Source organism: Leptosomus discolor, chromosome 4, assembly GCF_034619465.1.
Source record: "Leptosomus discolor isolate bLepDis1 chromosome 4, bLepDis1.hap2, whole genome shotgun sequence".
Classification (NCBI taxonomy): Eukaryota; Metazoa; Chordata; class Aves; order Leptosomiformes; family Leptosomidae; genus Leptosomus; species Leptosomus discolor.
The window spans coordinates 30,232,440-30,252,343 of record NC_141394.1 but is presented as its reverse complement, the minus strand read 5'-3'; the positions used below and the strand labels follow the sequence as shown (position 1 = coordinate 30,252,343).

General features: G+C 40.5%; 1 protein-coding gene across 1 annotated transcript in view; it reads left to right on the top strand.

Annotated features, from left to right (window-relative positions):
- The first annotated feature begins 4,856 nt into the window (after nucleotides 1–4,856).
- BMPR1B (bone morphogenetic protein receptor type 1B) overlaps nucleotides 4,857–19,904 on the top strand; it is a 31,260-nt gene continuing 16,212 nt past the window's right edge. Inside the window, exons 1-3 of the mRNA XM_086464580.1 lie at nucleotides 4,857–4,999; nucleotides 14,293–14,395; nucleotides 15,367–15,469. Of these exons, the coding sequence (XP_086320706.1) occupies nucleotides 4,857–4,999; nucleotides 14,293–14,395; nucleotides 15,367–15,469 (349 nt within the window). The remainder of the gene's footprint in view (nucleotides 5,000–14,292; nucleotides 14,396–15,366; nucleotides 15,470–19,904) is intronic.

Genomic DNA, 19,904 nt, shown 5'->3' with positions numbered 1-19,904 from the left:
TGTTGCATAGTAGTGTTGTATTTTAATAAATAAAAGTATGATTCTGTGAAAGGCACACTAACTGTAAAGGCTAGTATAGATGAAGTAACCTTGTGGTTTAAAATTTCCATCCAACGGTTTTATCAAGTTGACTGATTTTGTTTTGAGGTTTGGGTGTTTTGTGTTGGATATTTTGCTTTGTTTGTTTAATTATTGTCCAGACACTTCTGTATGAGTGTACTTAATTTCCAGTTCAAATCAGCAATTGAAACAGTGATTCCATGATGTGCAAAGCTTCCTAGGTGTGTACCTTCTGTGAAGCAGTAAGCATTCCTCCCCATCAGTGGTTGCTGTTGCTAGGTAAATGTTGTTGGCCTGGGAAAATGTGAATGGATGGTACTGAATTAATCTAAGGCTTTGAATACTCTATGTAGAAAGAGGAGTGAGCACACCTTTTTTTTTTTTTTCTTTTTTTTTTCTTTTTTTTCTTTTTTCTCTGAACAGGCTTGTTTGTGGCCCTTAGCATCTGTTTCAGGAAGGAGCAAGTCTGACTTTTCTTCCTGACAAACCCGTGCAAGGTCATGGAAGATACTCTTTTTCACTGCATAGACAGCACATAAATCACACATCAGTGGCACAGAAATCAATCTGTTAAGATAACTATTGCTAATTATTCGTCCTCTGGGAACAGGATGGCTTCAGATTTGAACTACAGAATAGAGAGTAACAGAATACAGAGCTTTTCACCTCCTACATTACCGGACTTGTTGAATCAGAGCAGTGCCCAAAAGTCGTTACCATCTGATGGCTGTGGGCCGGTGTGAAATGAGTTATTGGGCTTTATCCAGATTCTAGTGGAGAAAATCCTGTCCAAAACACATAACTATGGCTACAGTTGGCAAGGGCTGGAGTACTTATTGGCAGACACAGCAAAGAGCTTGAGGACTGAATGTACACCAAGAGATGGGCTCTCTAGATCAAAATTTTTTGCACCTACGTCACTCAATGCAAAACTTAAATAGGCAATTTTCCCTTTGTGTTCAAGGTACCACTATTTACAGACCTGTCAAACCAACATTAAGTAGCATTATTTAAAACCAAGACGTAATTCATCCTGATGGTTACTTAGCTGTGATTGTGGAGTAGGCACCTGTGATCACTGCTTTATCATTTAAAAAAAAAAAATGATAGCAAAACAAACTGAAAAACTATGAAAGGGTTTTACCACATGAGAAGGTATTTAGATGCAAAAGCTTAGTGCTCATAGATTACCATGAAGTCTCAGAGGGATGGGAAGCAAAACAGAATAATAGATCTAAGAAGGATTATTTGTTGGCATGGAGGTTAGTAGGGATTTAAACTAGACATTAGTCATTCTAATGGTCATCCAGGACAATGCTTTCATTTTACAGCACTTTATTTTCCTTGTTTTCCTTCTCCTGGCTTCAGGATCTTTGTAGACTGCCTTTCTGTAAAGGAGCTCAGGTGAAGCAAAGCACGGAGAGACACACTAACACATTTGGGAAAAAACAACAGTAACATGCTGCTTCTGAGCACAGTGTCCCCATTCTCAGGTAGAGATTTGTAACCATCATATCACAATTTTGGTGGTCCCAGTCCTATAGAGGAAAATATTTCTCAGGAGCAGTATTCCAAAGATATATAGAAGCCCTGGTGGCTTCCTTGTGGTCGAAGGTGCTTTGTACATGCTGGTGAATTTCAGTGGAAGGAGGGGTAAGTTGAGAAAATCAACTAAATTTGATGAAGGCATACCAGTTCTCTGATGCAGTCAATAAGTTTCTCAGCAGACTACAGTAACCTCAACTCTGAGTGGTAGAAGTGTTCTTATATGTTCCACAGTCATCTCCTGGGTGAGACACCTGGATTTCAAAGGAAAAAGACCTGCCCCTCTTCTTAGCTAGCAGCCAGGAATTTAAGACATGAAAGGAACAAGAGAATGGCGTGAGAAGAGTTTTTCTTTCTAGAAAATAGGAAAGGGCCTGACTGAAAATAGCTTATTCCTACCTCTTTTAATTTTACTTGATTTTATGTGTTCAACACTAAACTGTAATGATTTTACACTGATTTTGATCCTGGGCATATAGCTGAAAGCAAAATCTTAGGCCACATCCCTACTTCAAACTCTTGGAAAGTGTGAATTTGAATGCCGGCCTATTTGTCCTAAATTTTCTAAAAACCAAAGTACATGTCGTAAGTAGCTACCTGGGGTGCTTTGATGGTACTTCAGATTTCTGATTCTAATTCAGCAGCTCCCACCTGTCTTATTTTAAGTAAGACTACAACCAGGTCTAGGGATGTAAGCTGTTGTTTGTGGCAAGGTCTGCAGAAGCTCTTCATGATCACATGCCTGATGAGTGAGGAGCACAGATTGTATTGGAGCATGACTGCCTTATATATTTGTTGAAAAAAAGGAATGACCTATAGTTGTATGCATTATGAGGAAAGTAGTTGTGTAAATTTAACATCTTCAGGCACTTTCAAATGTGTAATTAAATCTTTGGGTTTTTTGTGTCTATAATGCTTTTGCTTTTGCATTCCTTGCTGAGGGGAGATCCCTGCTGAAACTGTAGATAGTTTGTAGAAAGAGCCATGGAAATGATATACAGAGCAAACTATTTCACTCAGTTGCTTCACAAGCTAGGGTTCACTTTGTTGCCTCATGAGCTTGAAGTCTGATAATCCTTGACAGGAATATTAGTAGTTGAATATTCCCCATTCAATGGAAACAAAGTAATACAGACAAAAATTGCTGATTGAAAGATAATTTACTTAATCTCTAATCCTGTGACCCAGGGCACAAACACCTGTTGATACTAATTGGTTATACACAGGCTGCATTATAAAGTATCATAATTATATTATGAGAAACAGACAACAGTGCATTTTTTCCTTAATTTAAGCACCTACTGCATCTTAAGATAGAGCTGTGAGTACACAGATACACAATGCCTCTTGAGTGAACTAATCCATTTAGTTCTAGTTTTGCAAAGTGTTAGTAAAAACAGTATGGGACTTCGACATCCAGTTGCGTCATTAATACAATTAATATCTTGGTGGTGGGCCCAAGGGTTACAAGCCCATAGTTTGTATATGTTTTGTAACTAGTTTTCTGATTGGACTTTAGGAATAGGTGAGCTAATCAAAAATCCAGCCGGTTTCAGTGGAATACATAGGTACTGAGCAAAGATCAAGCTGTATGAATTTTGTATTTTATAGGTATATTAGTCTGATATGGTGAATGATTGTCCTTTGTGTGTATTGCCTTAATATTACTAATATACCTCTTATGCAAGGAGTGGAAGGGCTATAATGTTCAAAAAGCTAACACTTCTCTAAATGAGCTGTTCTTATGTGCAAAGCCCCACTTTTCCCAGCGCTAACAAGTTTCAGCTTTTTCCTTCCTAGTTTGCTAAGGACAAGCTTTCATGTCTCTCCTTACACTGAAGAAAGACCAAGCCTGTCAGCCAGCTGTTGCCAGTGCCTGTCCATTTGCAGGGGTTTCCTGCCAGAGCTGGCACAGGAGAAGAGGGGTGTGCAGCTGGGACACACGACATGCACGTTTGTGCTGAGGGCACTGGCTGGTCCTGTGCACCCAGGAGCACAGACTGGACTTTGTTAGTCCTCCTAATGGCATGGGCTGTTGAACAGCCCTGCTCTTCCTCCAGCTTTCACTGCTTCAGGACCTTTCAGCCTGTTCTTGCCTCAGTTTTTGCTTGCCATCCAAGCCCTGAAGTGTAGCTACTTGTTCCCATCACCTCTGCCTGTTTTCCCTCTCCATCTCTCTGTAGGGAGCTGAAAAGGGTACAGTTTTCTGTCAGCTCTATTATATATCAGTCCTGATGATGAAGGTTTGGGGAAGATTTTAATTAGAGTCGAAGCAGCAGTTCAGGAGCCAATCAAAATAATAATAATGCCAATTGTTTCTAAAGACTTAACAGTAAATCAAGAATTTCAAGCTTGCTCTTCAACTACTCTGTTGGAGACAGCTGTTTGTAAATGACCCTTTAGTAAGATTACTGACAGGGAAGCAAAAGGAAAGTGAGAAACTGCCAGTTGAAGCTTTTCATGCTGATCTCATTTTTGTCTTTGAGGCTTAAAATATTCACAAGCACTGAAAGCTGATATTTATGAGTAGAGCTAGGGGGGACGGGTTGTTGCTTAAACGACTCCTAGCTCATCACCAACATCTCTAGCTGTACTCCAGCAGCTCCATGGAGATTCAGTACTCTGATACTTTTTAGAAGTAATCACCTCCATATATTTCAGCATTGTTCATTGTAAAACACATTGCTGCCTTTTACTCTGTTTGTAGTGGTTTTTTTAAAATAGAAATTAACTATTTTTTCTGTTTTCCGAGTATTGCTTATGCAATTCAGTGACAGAAAGTACTGTTGAACTTGAAACACTTCTGTTAAACCTTTTCTAAATTGTAGGCACGCATGAAGTACCATAAATAGCACTCATGTTTATGGCATTTAGTGCATGTAGATATATGCCAAACATAGGGACAAAGAAAACACAAAGGTGTAACCAAGGATTTGACCTGCATAATGCAATAGGAGAAAAGCTGTACTCTACAGTCTGAAAAGCACGAGATATGTCTTTGGCAGCAGCAGAACTTGAACATAAGCACCTTGGATCTAATGCCACTGAGTCCAAATAAGCCTCAAACACAGTGATCATTGCAGAGGCTTCTACAGAAAACCATTCACTGTAGTGAAAACCTGGCTCAAATAACTTTCTCAAATTTTGATGGGCATAAATACTTTAAAGCCTTCATTCCAAGTCTTGCAATCCAGCCTAGAACTGTTTCTTTTTTTCACCCCTTTATATTTATAGCAAGTTTTCTAGACAACATGCCCTTGCGAAGTTCTGGCAAGTTGGGCATGGAGACCAGAAGAGAAGATGGTGAGAGCACGGCACCTGCCCCTCCAGAGAAGAAACTGTCCTGTCAGTGCCACCACCACTGTCCTGAGGATTCGGTCAACAGCACCTGCAGGTTTGTGGGATATGTATTTGGTCGTGAAACATGGGAAAACCTGTTTGTGATAGCTCAGCAGTCCCAAGTTGGGTGTTGCAGTTTTTTGTTTAAGCACTCAAATGTAAATGAATTGTTTATACTTTGTACGTGAAGTCAGAGGTAACTTTTCTGTAGTTACCAGCTACATATTTATATTTTTATGTTAGGGTGTTTACATCTTTACAGTTTTAGATAATACTTGTATTAATTCATTGCATATGAAATATTTTGAAGGTAGGATTTTGTTTTTAAAGGTGCGTGCAGTTAATGAAAGGAGACTTAATGGACATACTTTGAAATGTCAGTAAATGCTTATAAATTTATAATCACTCTCTATGGAGTACCATTTATAAGAACCCTGCTCCTGGTGTGTGTCTTTGCAATAGCTGAGCTACCTTTTGTAGGTCCTCAAGGCTTTGGTTTTTTTCTTGTTTCCATGCTAAAAGGAAAGTGATCTTTTTCTTGAGGTGAAGTGTTGAATAGTTTCTTATACTAGCTATAGCTGTCTGTTTGGTTTTGTGTTTAGAGTACTGCAGACTTCTCATTTGGGTTGGATTCTGCTTCCTCAAATCCTTCTGCCTCCCTGGGGGAGAGGCATGTCCAGCTGTGCACAGTCCCTTTGAAGGCTCAGCCTTGATCTGTGTTGCACTGACACTGCCTGAAACAGCAGTGGTGACTGAGGGTATCTGTAGTGGGAGCAAGCTGCTGTTGCCCATCCAAAAGCAGGTCTTGCTGGACGCATACTGTTGCTGTTGAATGAAGGTAGTGCTTGAACACCTCTGTCTTGGCTTGTGTGTGTACAGTTTGCTTTAGCTGCGACAAAGTAGGGCTGAGCTCTTCATGTTCCACATGAGGAATTTAAACTTTTCTGCTTACTTAGAGCAAGTAAGATACTGGAGATACTCACCATCACCTATAGCCTAGTGGAGTTGTGGGAATATGAGAAGCATTGAAGCAGAGTACAGATGTGAGCCCAGCTGGACATGGCGGTTGGGTAATTGGTGCTGTTTGAGGTAAATCAGTCTAACATTGTGTCAGCTCTTCAAGGCAGCATTTTAAAAACATAGATGGTGAAAAGCTAAGATTGCTGAAGATATTGATTGCTTTGTTGGATTTTTGAGTGGTGTTTTGCAGCCTGGCTTAATTCTGCTCAGCCTGCAGTTTCACACTGAATCAAAATCAAAATTTTGGTGACTGTAAATACCCTTTCCCCTGTCTGTCCTCTTCCTTCAAACCAATGCTGTAGCCAGGAGTTAACCTGACTGCTCTCACAGGGCTGCAAAACCCCACTCTGATATCATTTTGCAGATTCCCTGCAGCGTGAATCGGCTGTTTCCTGTTCCTGCCCAGCAAGAGCCACTGCTTTCACACGTGCTGTCTCACACACGCAGTTAACAGAGAAGTTGCAGATGATTTTTAAATCACTGAATTAGGAAGCACAAAGGGATCCATGTTAAGGAACCCATTGAACAAAGTTTACACCCCAGCTGGGTAGGCCTGCTATTACACATTGCTTTGTAGGCATCATTGACATCAAGTATTTTTCATGTTACCAGGAACTATGAGTAAGTGTCTCTGTAAAATGAATTTATGTATCTTCCCTCACTGCAATGCTTTAAAGAAACTCTCCCTTACAGTGTCAAATACAAAACTTGTTTTTAGATGTTAATGCCCAAGGATAGGCAGTTAAATGTTAATAACACAACATTATAACCCTTTTTGCACATTTCAGGCTTGAATGTTCGACTTGAGTGACAAAATTATTTTTTTCCAATTTAGACCTCAAAATAATAATTAAAACTGGAATTTACCCATCAAATATTAGTCATTTTTCTGTCCAGGAAAATGGAAACAGTCAGAAGACTTGCGTTAGACCTACTCCTCTTTCCTATCCTGTGCTGTCCCCTGAGCAGCGTCCACCTTGTCGCTTGCTCAGTGAGCAACAGCGTAAGTGAAAAATTGCTGAAGAGCTTGGAGTAATATAAAACAACAACAAAAAAATTAAATTAATTTAAATACCCTGTCTTCATGGCTTGTCAGAAATAATCCTTTTCAGGATGGTGATCATTGTTGTGGCTCCCTCTGCCTTGGGGTGAGAGCTGCAGTGAGGTATAAAGGACACAACATGCATACTTTTCCCTACATCTGTTCAACTGTTAGCCTGTAATCATTTGCTTCTTAAATTCCTACTACATAGCTGGAATTACAGATTAAAAGTGAAATAGGATGTTACAGAGAGCAGAGGGTCCTAAGTCTACTGTTGGGCAAGAGTAGTTAGCTGCCTGGGTTGAGACCAGGTTTCAAAAGATTTGACCAAGACCACCAACCAGGTTAGCAGGGATTATTCATTTCCCGTGCGTTTTGGAATCATCCTACTAGTCAGGCAGTAATTTCCATATTTCATCCTAGCCTGAATGAGTGTTTACACAGATTTAAAGCACTCAGGAATTCTTATTGAGTCTTACTGTAAAGGAAATTTCCCCATATTGAAGTTCAAGCAGTGTCGATCATACTGTGTTTGTCTGAAGAATAAATGAACTGCTTCAGATTAAAAGTTAATTGCGTTAATTATCTGCTTCCCTCAGATGTAGCCACTAAAAAGCCTTTTACATTTTGTATTTTTAAAAAATCAAACCTCCCTTCAGCTGTCTCAGTCTGTTAAGATTTGGGCTGTGCTTGGACTGCAGAGCTTGGATCTGCCAGCCCTGCAGGGATGAGCCAATGCTGGGGCACACAAGGGTCTGGAGAAGCCCTGCACCCGGGAAATTCACTGAGCACATCCATAGCCAGGCCTTGAGCTCTGGAGAGCATCAGGTACTGTCCCCACTGGGGCTCTCACCAAAGCAGGGAGTGCTTTTGTGTGCCCAGGAGCCAGGAGGGCTCTGAAAGTTCAATGGGAAAGCATTTCCAGCTGTGTTTAAATTAAAACTCTCAGAATAAAATAGCTAGTCCTATTGCAATCACCGTTAAAAATTTCTCATAAGCAGCAGTCTGCCATCCCACCTGAAGATTTTGGTCTGCTACCACAGGTATTTATCTGTTAAAGTACAGATCCTTCCTGTAGTACCAGTAGTCTGTTTATATAAAAATGAGGACATCTGGTGGCCATTTAAAATCCTCTCCATAATTGTATTTTTAGAAAGTTAAAAGTCAATAGTCTTTAACCACATCTGTATCAAATCCTCTAACAGCCTGCTATGTTCCTATACAGCATTTCCCTTTCTTTATACTTCCAAAGCTTAAGTCCAAAAATACTTAGGTATCTAAGGATAACACTGCAGCCTAAAATGCAGGACGCTTTCTATATCAACAGAAAAGCAGTAGCTGTAGTTTGAGAGTGCTTTAAAAAATGGGGCAATCAATGAGCACAAATTTTGGAAGACCTGTTACAAGGTCATCTCATCAAGAGAGGATTAGTGTCAGAGAGTAGTGAAAGGGGGCCAAGCCAGGAGCTGAGGGTGATGCTAGGGCCAGCCATATCCTCACCCACTAGAACCCCATTTCCTAAGTGTACCTGGACACAATGGGCAGAGATGGCTGGCTCCCTTGAAGGCCCTTCATATTTCTGATAGTGATCTGGATCCAGGCAGGCGGTGGGGCTGGAGACAGGCACAGCTGTACCATTGCTTGTGAGGGAGGGATGAGTGCTCAGACCTGAGCTTAGATGGAGACCTTGGGCAGGGGGTGTCTGTGGGTGGGGTGTCCCAGGTGGGGCCACTCGGGGCAATTGAAGCTCGTTGGGGCACTCAGGGCCCCAACAGCTACGTTTATTGCAGAAGGTTTGCAATCTTCTGCTTATAAAGGGTGCGTTAACCTGCAGTGTATTGAAACTTTATTCTTCTTTCCTGACATCTGTGCAATTCATAAAGGGTGTTCAGTAGAGAAGCTCAAAGCTCCTTTGAATACAACCAGGACCTTGTTTTACTGTTCTGCTTCAGATTTTGTGTGTACAAAGTGAATGTATGGGCAGTTCTGTCTAATCATAATTAATTGCATATTTTAAAAGTAGTGTTAAATTTCATTGACTTTGACTGTAACGGGATTGCACTAAAGGCAGAGGCTGATTAGGTGCCTTGTTGTCCTCTATTTTCCGTTCACAAATAAATGCTGACAGTTTTAAAGATCAGGCTGGTAGCGTTTAATTTCTTACGTGTTGTCTACTGGTCTTGGTTGTGTTTCTGCCCAACTGTGTCTTGAGGTAGCTTTAGTTATCTAAAGCAATAAAATAATTATTTCCTTTTTCAGTGTTACTAGAGGTGATAATTCACTTGAGTGATGCTATTTTCGTTGTCCTGTTCTCCACATGATAGGATTGAATTTTCTTTGTAAATTGGTACACAGAAGGAAGAAGACTTCAACAGAGGCCAATGCACTGAGTTCGGGCAACTCTTCTTTTAAGCAACTTTGATTTTTAGGGTGAAGTTGAACATTTTCTGATAAAGGAGCTGTGGTGAGATCTTACAAGTTAGCCCTTCAATTTTTATTTTTTTTTTTTTTTTAAAATGTATTCCTTTATACAGGGCTGTACTGGAGGCCATTAAGTCCCCTTTGATAATTAAAACAGGAAAAAAAAAAAGGTCAAGAGAGAAAAATTCTTGCAAGGTCCAGTTTTCCCTTGCCCCCTCTGCCAGGCTTGTATGTCTCCTAAGTGGCTCAGCAGGTGACTTTGCCCCAAATGTTTAGACTGAAATGCAAAGTCCCCCTCCCACACTTTTCAGCTGTGCCCCAGAAATTCCTTGTTCTTAGTTTTGTTCAGGGATGACCCGTTAGGTATTTAATATAAACCTTAAGCTAAATAGTAATGCATGTCTAGTCTCCCTGTTTTGAGACCCGTTGCATTACTCTCAGATTTTTAGCGTGTGGGAGTGCTTTGGTGTTGCTGTGCAGAAAGTGCTGGAAATACCTAAGACTTCCCTTGCATACTGAATTTACTTACACCAAAAAAAAATCCAAAACAGCAAATATCTATCTTAAGTCTGTCCTAGCATTAAAGAAGCAGCTTTATCATACATATTGAACTGCAGTATAATCTTAAGGTCAAGTAAAAGAAAACATTTGGTCTGTGTTTAAATTTTGGAGAGAAAAGAAAGGAATAAAAGGAAAAGAGGAGGATGCATACCTTCATTTTGACTATTTGCTCCTTGCTAATTCTCACGTCTGCTGAGATGGATTTTGCACATAAGTGAAAGATGCTAGAGATCCCTGGTGAAAATGCAGTCACCCACGCTTGGTGCTGTTGCCATACCTGAAATTGTGCTATAGACTTGTCAAATCTCATATACTCAGCATGAAGCCTGGACAGTTTCTAGGGCTCTCCCTTGCAGATTGACATAATGGCTTGTTTTCTGCATTGTAACGCCACATGTCAGGGAGAACTGTTTGATATGATTTGTGATTTAGTACAACAATGCAAGACACGTTGGGTGGGCTGGGTCATTTATCAGTCCTGGGAGAACAGTATGGGCACGTAGTATAGAGAAAATACCGATTGATAGACCTGCATATGATATATGAAAAGATGCTCTGCTAGGATGCATTGGGTATCCTCCTTTCTCTCTGTGTGTAGGGTCATCGTTGGGCACCCAGAGAGCCAAAAGGTGGTAGGAACAGCTTCACCATCTTGGAGATTAGTATGGCCAGAAACTGTGGCGCACTGGGAGCCAGCTTCTTTGCTTTGTTGCACCTGTATGTCTCTTCTTGCCTTCAGAATAGCTGTGCAAACATCTGAAGTTGCATTTGGCTCAGCAACTGTGTAATGCTCTTCTCACTTGGTTTCATGTTACTTCCCTGATGCACAGCTGCTAACTATGTTCTTTTTTTCTGAAAAAAATAGCCTCTGTTGAACACATTTACAGTGACTTTTCATTTTATGGAAGGTATTCAAAGACAGTGTTTTGCCAGATTTGGCCTTCATCATCTTCCTTAAGTGAAGGATGTGACAAAATATGTGAATTAGATGCAAACTGGGAGTCAGCCAATTTTTGAATTAGATTTGTTTCAGCCAGTCTTTATGGAAGAATATAAACTCCTCAGTTTCTGTACGTAATATAATCTAACATTTTTTGATTGTTTTTAAAAACAGTGCAGAAACTTGTCATGATTTGGATGGAAATTAAAAGATGCCTTATTTTTTTCTGATATTGAAACCAGGAGTATAAAGAGGAGGAGTGGACAAAAATAATAGTACTCATATGGACTCAACTGCGAATAAAATTAAAGACAATGAATCTTTTCATCAAGTTATTTAATCCATCTGTTTGTGATAGGCACTGAATGAGGGAAAGATATTGCTTTTCCAAGTTATATATTGCCATCCCTGGCTGTGTCACACAGAGACCGCAGGACAGGAAATCTTCAGCAGTCAAGTTTTGGTAGCTGAGATATCGCATCTTCTCTGAGAAATCACTGCTGGCCAGTGAGGACATCTGTGTGAGTGGCTGCAAAGCTGTTGGCCTCTATTCCTCTCTCCTGACATTTAGTAAAGGTCTCGATTAAGATCACCTCTTCTTTTTCCTGGTAATCTGTAGTTGTAGCATCAGTGTCTGTCAGTATTTCTGCTATTAACTCCCTATATTTTCCTGGCATTTGACTTGGCTGTAAAAATTCACTCTTGGCAAATATGTGACATACCAAATCTGTGCTTATTAGTGATCACAGCCAAAATGTCTTTAATCGCTCTCCTGCACCCTACTTTAATAAGATAATGCTTTAGTGGAGGTAGTTAGTGGATATGTATCTGGATGTATTCAGTAGCATCAGGTTGAGTTCCTTGTTTACTCACCATTGACAGAATCAAATTACACAAAATTCAAATCACAGAGTTTAAGAAAATAATTCTATACTACAAATTTTTGCTAGGAAGTGGAGAATAGCTTTTTTCATACTGCTTTGCATTTATCAGCAATGCACATATGTTTCTGTTTGTGCAGTCAACAAAATAAACATAAAAATTGGAGATGACGAAGACTTATCTGACCTGTTTCTGACTTGTTCTAATAGTAAGAAGAGTTTCATTTCTACCATAGGCAGGTATGAGGTAGGGTAATCAATAAAACAGCAGGGGTATGCCCTGCCCTTTACTTTGAGTGTTGTGGTCCATCTGACATCCTGTGAGCCAGGAGAAGAGGTCGGGGCGGGGGGGATGGAAGCAGGTAAGAGATACTTCTTTCTTTTCAGAAGAGCCACTTCTACCTCTTGCCCAAACACCAGAGAAATTTTCAATAAGATAATGAGTTCTTACATTGCACAAAAACTGTTTTGGTTTTTTTCTTACAGGTAGAAACAAGTGGTACCAATGTTTATTTTGCTCAACACTGCAATTTTTAATTGCACTTTTACTTCATTAGTGTTATCTGTAAAGAATATGATTTATCCTTATTGTTGGAGCTTTATAACTATTTTGTTTTGCTCTATCCAGTCTTTTTACATTTGGAGAAAGAATTTTCAGAGGGACATGTGCTTGAGGAGCCTGAATTTTATTTTCAGAAATGACCTAAGAATCAGAGTCCCATGGCAAGTCAGGAAAAAAAAGAAATAAAACTGCTGACATTCCTGCTTCTTTTTTCCCTTTCGCAAATAATTTGACTTTTCCTTCCCCTGATTTCCTTTGGTGAACTCAGTATTTTGGTTTTTGCTGGGGACTGTTAGCTGAGGAGTTAATTTTTGTGTTTCACTTGATTGTGATTTATTGTTTTGTTGCTCTGTCCCCTGGGTTAAACTTTCTCATTACTTTGAATGAAAGGCACCATGCAAACAAATAAAATCTAATCTAATCTAATATTCTACTCTAATGGATTCCTCACAGTCTCTCTTCTTGGCAATCCTATTGTTCCTATCTTTTAAGCTTAAGCAATGAAATCAAGGTGGTTGTTGCCCAGAAGGGTTCCTATCTCCTTTGCCTTACTCGTATGCACAATGTCAAAGAAGGGTAGAAGTCATCGCTCCCTTCTCTGAGAAAGTAATTTGTAACATGCAACTGGTTACTTTTCAAATCCAGAAATCAATAACCCATGATAGATTATTATTTGAAGCAATAAGCTTGCTGTGGCTAGACGCTGCACCACTAATGTAAAAATATGCCACATGTTTGACATGATCCTACCCAGCATCTCTGCCGTGTAGCTAATACTTACAAATTGTGTTTCTCTCTTATACGTGTAACTGTGTCTATCGTTTCCTACATCATCATTGCCTTTGCTGTGGTTGCTCTGTTAAGCTTTCCTTTCATTCAAGTAAGGAGCAAGTAATCTGAAATTTTGCTGTGTCTAAATTTTCTAATCCTTTTTTCTCTTTATTTCCTTGTTTTAACTGAGTTTATTTCTTCTCCTCTGAAAAATACGCATTGCACATAATAACCAGTGTTATTTTCCTGGGGAAATGACATAGTATTTTATTTCTGTGTGACTTAAATGTCTTGTATTAAAGAGTTTTTTCTTTGTTTTTGGATCCTCTTCCTGCGAATCAGTCAATTTGTGTTTCTTGCACACATTACATCTCTCTCAGAGTGCTGAGAAATTAATGTACGACAGTCTCAGTAAAATGCAGCTACACATTTCATGCCGTCCTCCCCCTCTTTCCATAGCATTCAGGCATTTGACCTTCATCGAGGAAGGACATTTATCACCAGCACCATCTAGCCATCTGTTAGTATACTTGTCTTCCCTGGTGCACATTCTTGTAAACGGAAGCATTATGGATCACTTCAGGCTTATAACCCAAGTAAACAGTTATGAAGGGTGTTGATGATAACTCAAGGACTCATACACAAGAGTGTTGCAGTTTGTAATATGGTTAAAACAGGAATCACAGATCACTCAATAATATGTTACGTTTAGTGTCTCAAAAATGTTTCTTTCTTCAGGTCTCTGCCATGGTGCAAATATCCATCACTTGTTCACACACACAAGGCAGACCTGCTGTAGAGTTGATGCTTGCATTTATATGGGTCTACAAATTTTTAACACGCTAGTGACCATAGACAGAGAATTGAGATGTTTTTTAGTGAGCTTTATAGCTGTGAAATGTTGAAAAGGTAAGTGTGTTAACTCCAAGGCAGAGCCTCCTTTGTGTGTGCAAGAGCTGGTCCACACTGCTGCCGGCTGTTGGACTGCATTGCGAGAGGTTGCCTTGAGTGCCTGAGTCTTCCAGCCTGCCTTAGTATGTCAATTTGTTAATGGCAAATTTGCCTTGCAAGGAACAAAGTTTAAGACTATATTCAGCAACATATTTTTCACTTCAAAGCCTTTTTCTGGTTCATTCTTTCCAATCCTCAGCACTGATGGCTACTGCTTCACCATAATCGAAGAAGATGAGTCCGGTGGACATTTAGTCACCAAGGGATGTCTTGGATTAGAGGGCTCGGACTTCCAGTGTCGGGTAAGAAAGCATTCGCTGACAGTGTGTCACTTGGCTTTTTGATAGCTTTCAGTTGAAGTGCAGTCAACAGACGTTGCTGTATCCACGTTTTTCACTTCTGTTCATTTGGCAGATAGTTGCTCTGCATTGATTGCTGAGAGGAGTGCATTTATATCCCTGAATGGTGATATTACAGCTGCTTATAACAATAACTTAAGTTTCTGGGTTTGGTACTGCTGTTACTGGTAACAATTTTGCTCGGAGGAAGCTTGAATTTAGAGAAATGAAGTCTAATTCCTGAAGTCTCTATGGTAGCTAAAGGTAGTTAGGATGTTACTTGATGGACTACAGCAAACTTTATGTCTTAGGTGCAGTTGCACTTTGGTTTTGGATTTCTGGTTCCCTTCGAGTACAGTGATCACCTGATGGAGACCAAATCTCGCTGCAGGAATGGAAAGGGTATGGGCAATGGAGCAAGGTGGCTCTAAAGTGTTTACCTTTCCTAACACTAACCTTAAATGACTTTACATGAGTACAGGAACAGTCTAACCATCGAGGTCCATGGAAGATATTTTACACAGCTTTCCATGAGAACAGAAGCAGCAGCTACGTTAGTTCACCCAGTAATTCCTGTATTATTCTGGATGAACTCTTTTGAATACCCACGTTAATTTGTTTTTGTAATATAAGTCCAACTGGTGGACGTATGTGACTTTCACGGTTCTGTTTTGCACCATTAAAGTCAATCAGTCCCTTCTGCAGCACTAGGGCACCAATGCAAATACATTAAGGGTGAATTCATCTCTTAATTGTCTAGGTGAAATGTTGCTGGATACACTTGGTGGCAGAAATCCTTACTCCACACATCCTAGAAATCTGTAACAGACTGCAGTCCAGCTAACCAGAACATCTTTTTCTCAAGTGCCAGAATTATGGTGTACGTTTACAACATAGATAATTACTTTGTTTTTTTATCAAATCATTTGTTGCAGGACACTCCTATTCCACACCAAAGAAGATCTATTGAATGTTGCACAGGCCAAGATTACTGTAACAAACACCTTCACCCTACACTGCCACCACTGAAAAATCGAGGTAAGGGGAATTAAATCCAATCCCAAACTGATCTTTTCCTGCTGCTGCTCTTTGTGCCTTAGGAAGAAACAAAGCCCAAACCAAAGCACCTCCCTCCAACTGCACATGATTAGAGAGACAAACTGCCTTAAACAGTATCACTGAATTCCTGCAGGTCACAGAATCACAGAATGTTAGGAGTTGGAAGGGACCTTAAAAGACCATCTAGTCCAACCCCCCTGCCAGAGCAGGACCACCTAGAGTAGGTCACACAGGAACGCTTTGGGGTGGGTTTTGGATGTCTCCAGAGAAGGAGACTCCACAACCTCTCTGGGCAGCCTGTCTGGGCAGAACATGCTCTGTCACGCTCACAGTGAAAAAGTTTTTCCTTATGTTAATGTGGAACCTCCTGTGCTCCAGCTTGCACCTGTTGCCCCTTGTGCTATCATTGGTCATCAGTGAGAAGAGCCCGGCTCCATCCTCCTGACACTTATGGGAAGCCCTGCCTTGACATGTGGTTGGTGATACCTGGTGTTACTCTTATTGCATACATGCAGTCAGTACCAGATGCATTAGAGTCACATGGTTTTGTCCAAGCACAGCCCTGCTGGCTCTCAGTGATCATCCCAAAGACTTAGGTTAGTCATGGCAGAGGATGCCTATCAGTTTTTAGCCTGATAATACAATTGAATCCTCTTTCTAGTCCTTGCAACATGCATTATGGTTGTTCATAACTCCACACACATCTGGGACCAGGTCTTCAGTGGTTAATCAGTCAGTTCAAGTTGACTGAAGTCCATTAAGCCTTTCTTGTTTAAAAGACCTGATAATCCAGCACTAGAACAATAACTAGTCACTAAAGCAGATTTTATACTTGAAAAATGTAGCTGAAAATAGAATGTAGAGTGAGAACTTATGCAGTGATTTTATTTTTTTTTTTTTATATGATACTTGACAACAAATGGACGTGTATTAACTTAGTAGATTCTGAGGCAAGGTTTTTGCTTTTTTGTTTGTTGAAACTTTCTGAAAGTTGGTGAAACTACTTTGGCTGGATGTTGCAGAATACATTTTATAGAAATGTATTCCTAAGTAAGTGTAAATTCATCTATGATAAACTCTTGGCATTGGAAGCAATGGCCAATATTTGTGGTGGTCAGCATGGAGTTTAGTCTGTGAGAGTCAGTTCAAGGTTGCAGGAAAATTTGTGATCATGGCGTTTAGATATGAAAATCCAGATCAGTGTGCAGATGCACTCTTAATTACACAAACAGCAGATACTTACACAAATGCATGCTCAGAGAAAGCCTTCACTCATGTGAGCTGTTCCCTTCATGGCTATGAAATTCTGCACAGATGGGCTGCAGAATCAGGTCTGTGGAGAGTAGTATGTAAATATTTCACTGTTTACTAGCAAGCCATTAAGTCAGCGAAACCTCATAAAATTCTGACTTCCAATGTAAGAGTTATGTATTACTTTGTTGATTTTTTCATGTTAAAAAGTTCTTTGGACTGAGAGAGAGAAGCTCCAAAAGGAAGTCAATATTTGTTCACACTTACTTTTTATATCAGTAAAAATAATTTCAGTTTGGAAAACACTGCCATGATTTTTTTTGTGCTGCTGACTGAGTTTATTCTACATTAAAACTACTTAAAAATACTGAACCAATGCCTAGCAGTAGACATCTGCCTTATTAAGATTTTAGTTATTTGGCAATACTATCTGCTGCTTATACAGAAAGCAATAAACCAAGCTTTTGGTAGTGGCAGAAGTTGTTTGGATTGATGTTGGCTTTACTCTATGTGTATCTGGGGTAAATAAAGCGTCACTTGGGCACCGTGGTGGCAGACCCATTAAATAGCAAAGAGAATATTTGTTGAAAGAAAAATTTCATAGAGTTGTAACAGGATTCTAGCTGCTCTGTGTTGCAAAGGTGCCTGTTTTAGCATGAAAATCAAAAGGCGATGTATTCAGTCAACATATTCTGAAGTCTTTTGTTTGAAATAAGCTCTCTCAGTACTGGTATCCTGATAGTATATTGTGGAAATATATTAATACATTTCAGGAGCTGCTTCATTAAATGTGGCTGGACAGGGCTGAAGTCAGCACCTTTATTAAAGTATTAAGTAAATACATCATTCTTGGTGCCAGGCCTGTTTTAATTTGTCGTTGCTGTATCCTAGTATGAAAGCTTAGAGAAAAGCCCTGGTTTGTAGATCCTGACTGCAATCAGGTACGAATACTGTGTACAAATACTCACTACTTCCAGTGCCTAGTACTATGGCTGTGATAATTTTTTCTACTGGAAACATTAAGATTAGGCTGTGATTGACTGAGTACTGTTAAAATTGTATATCAAATTTAATGTAAACTGTAAGTACAAAGAAAGAGAAGATGAACTTAAAAACAATCTTCTAGGGACACCCTTCTGACCTCCAGGATTCCGTGAAAAATATGTATGTTCCTCAGCATTTAAAAAACAAACAGAAATTTAGCTTCTGATGAACTTACATCCGAGGTCATATCTCATGGGAAAGAGAGTCTAGGGAGAGTGTCCAGCTGCAGGTCAGAGGTTGTTGAACTGCAAATTAACCTATGCACCAAGGTAACATCTACAAAGGCAAGCAACTTGTGTTCTCAAAGTGCTTTTCCAGACCTGGCATCTGCTGGAAAGTGGGTTTTACTGCCCCCCATCAGGAAAAGAAAGGAGGACCATGAAAGTAGGAGCTAGAAGAATTAACACTGGTCAAAGCAAGGCTTGTTAAGCAAGACGGAAGAAACAGCTAAGCCTAAGTTTTGAGCTCATCTCTATGCAGAACTAGCAGGATAGAATACACCAGAGAAACCATGAAGTCCTCGTCCCAGCTGTAGATCTGTCTTATTAAGGAAATGAGAGTCATAATTGGGTCTGATACAACACCTCTGCTTTAAACAATAAAAGATATTCCTGGAAATCCCAGTCAAAGTGCAGGCTGAGGCCAGTCAAAAGGAGAAATATGTCTTTACTGATTTAGAGCCTATATAAGCAGAAGTGGTGGTGCCACCGTGTCTGGCTCCCTGCCTGTAGAGCTAGTGATGAATGGGCAAGGGAATGATTGGAGGAATGATGGGGTTTGATGTGTGCACACAGTCTCCACGCCTCAGATTTCACTGCAGTTTTTACTTGGATAACCGCAACATTGTGAACTGGAGGGACCTGGGGAGGGAGGAGAACCTCCTCTCCCTTTGATATGCTGACTTCTCCCTTGAACCTGCTGGGTGGCATTTTCAATGCACTGCTCAGCACAGTCCTGCGGATGGTAGAGTGAGGGGAAGGAGTGGTGGAGGAGGGGGAAATCACAGGAAAATAACTGAAAGATAACTTGGTATCACTGAAGACCCTCCTTTTGTTGCCATCTCTCCCTTTCCGTGCTGCTCACCACTGATACCAGCACGCATCACTGTTTTCATACAACATATAACTGTTAAACGTGCTGCTGGGCTTTGCTATTGTCGGCCAGCTGAGGTATGTGAAGAAGCTTCCCAAACCTGCCGCGTGTTTGTTTTGCGCTCCCCCCACTGTGCTCCTGGTAATTGCTCACCGCTGCTTCCATGGAAGCTGCTGCTTATTCTCATAACGCCACTGTTTGGCATGTTGCAGTTGCCAAGTAACATAACACTAAAAAGCACATCACTGGACTTCTTAAAGGACAGTATCTCCATCACGGAAACTGGCACCGACTGGTACCTACCACAGTCTTCATCACAGAGCCCACAAGCCAGTGATTAAGTGGGCTCACAGCTGAGCTGCCCTGTCCTTCCACCTGGTCAAGGAGGTGCCAAAAATGGTGCAGGGAAAGGGAGGTTTGTTCTGCTGCTCTGTGGGGAACAGCATGGGCTGTAGGAGGAGAAAAGAGTTGAACTCCAGCAGCACCAACCTGACTCAGTTCAGCAGAACAAACAGACATTGCTGGTGTAAGAATGGGAGCATACTTTTCATCTTGTGTTGTCCACATGCCAGTGGATTTATGAAGCCCTCAAGCGAGCAAGCAAATGAAATTCTACCAAAATGCTTTGAAAATGCAGGAAGTATTTGAAAGGTGAGACAATAGCTCACTTGTCATCAGTATTGCCTCTCATCATATGTAGCCAAATAAATATAGAGACATATGGAAGTTATTCTCCTCTCCTGGGAGAGCCAGTTGCATGCCCATTCTGTGCATGGTGAGCCACTACTAAAGCTATGTTAGCTGACACTGCCCGCGTGGGAGACACCACCTACTGCAAGAGCGTAAGCTTTGCTGCTGCTGCAGTCTGCATCAGCCACTCCCAGCATGGAGATCAAGACACACCCTTTATGTCTTGTATGCTTTTCTTGCACTTGCTTCACATATTTGCATTGGGCTACCAAAAAATTTTGCAGTGTTGGAGTCTGAAGTTTGTTTGAGAGCTACATAGCACTTCCAAAATGCCTTC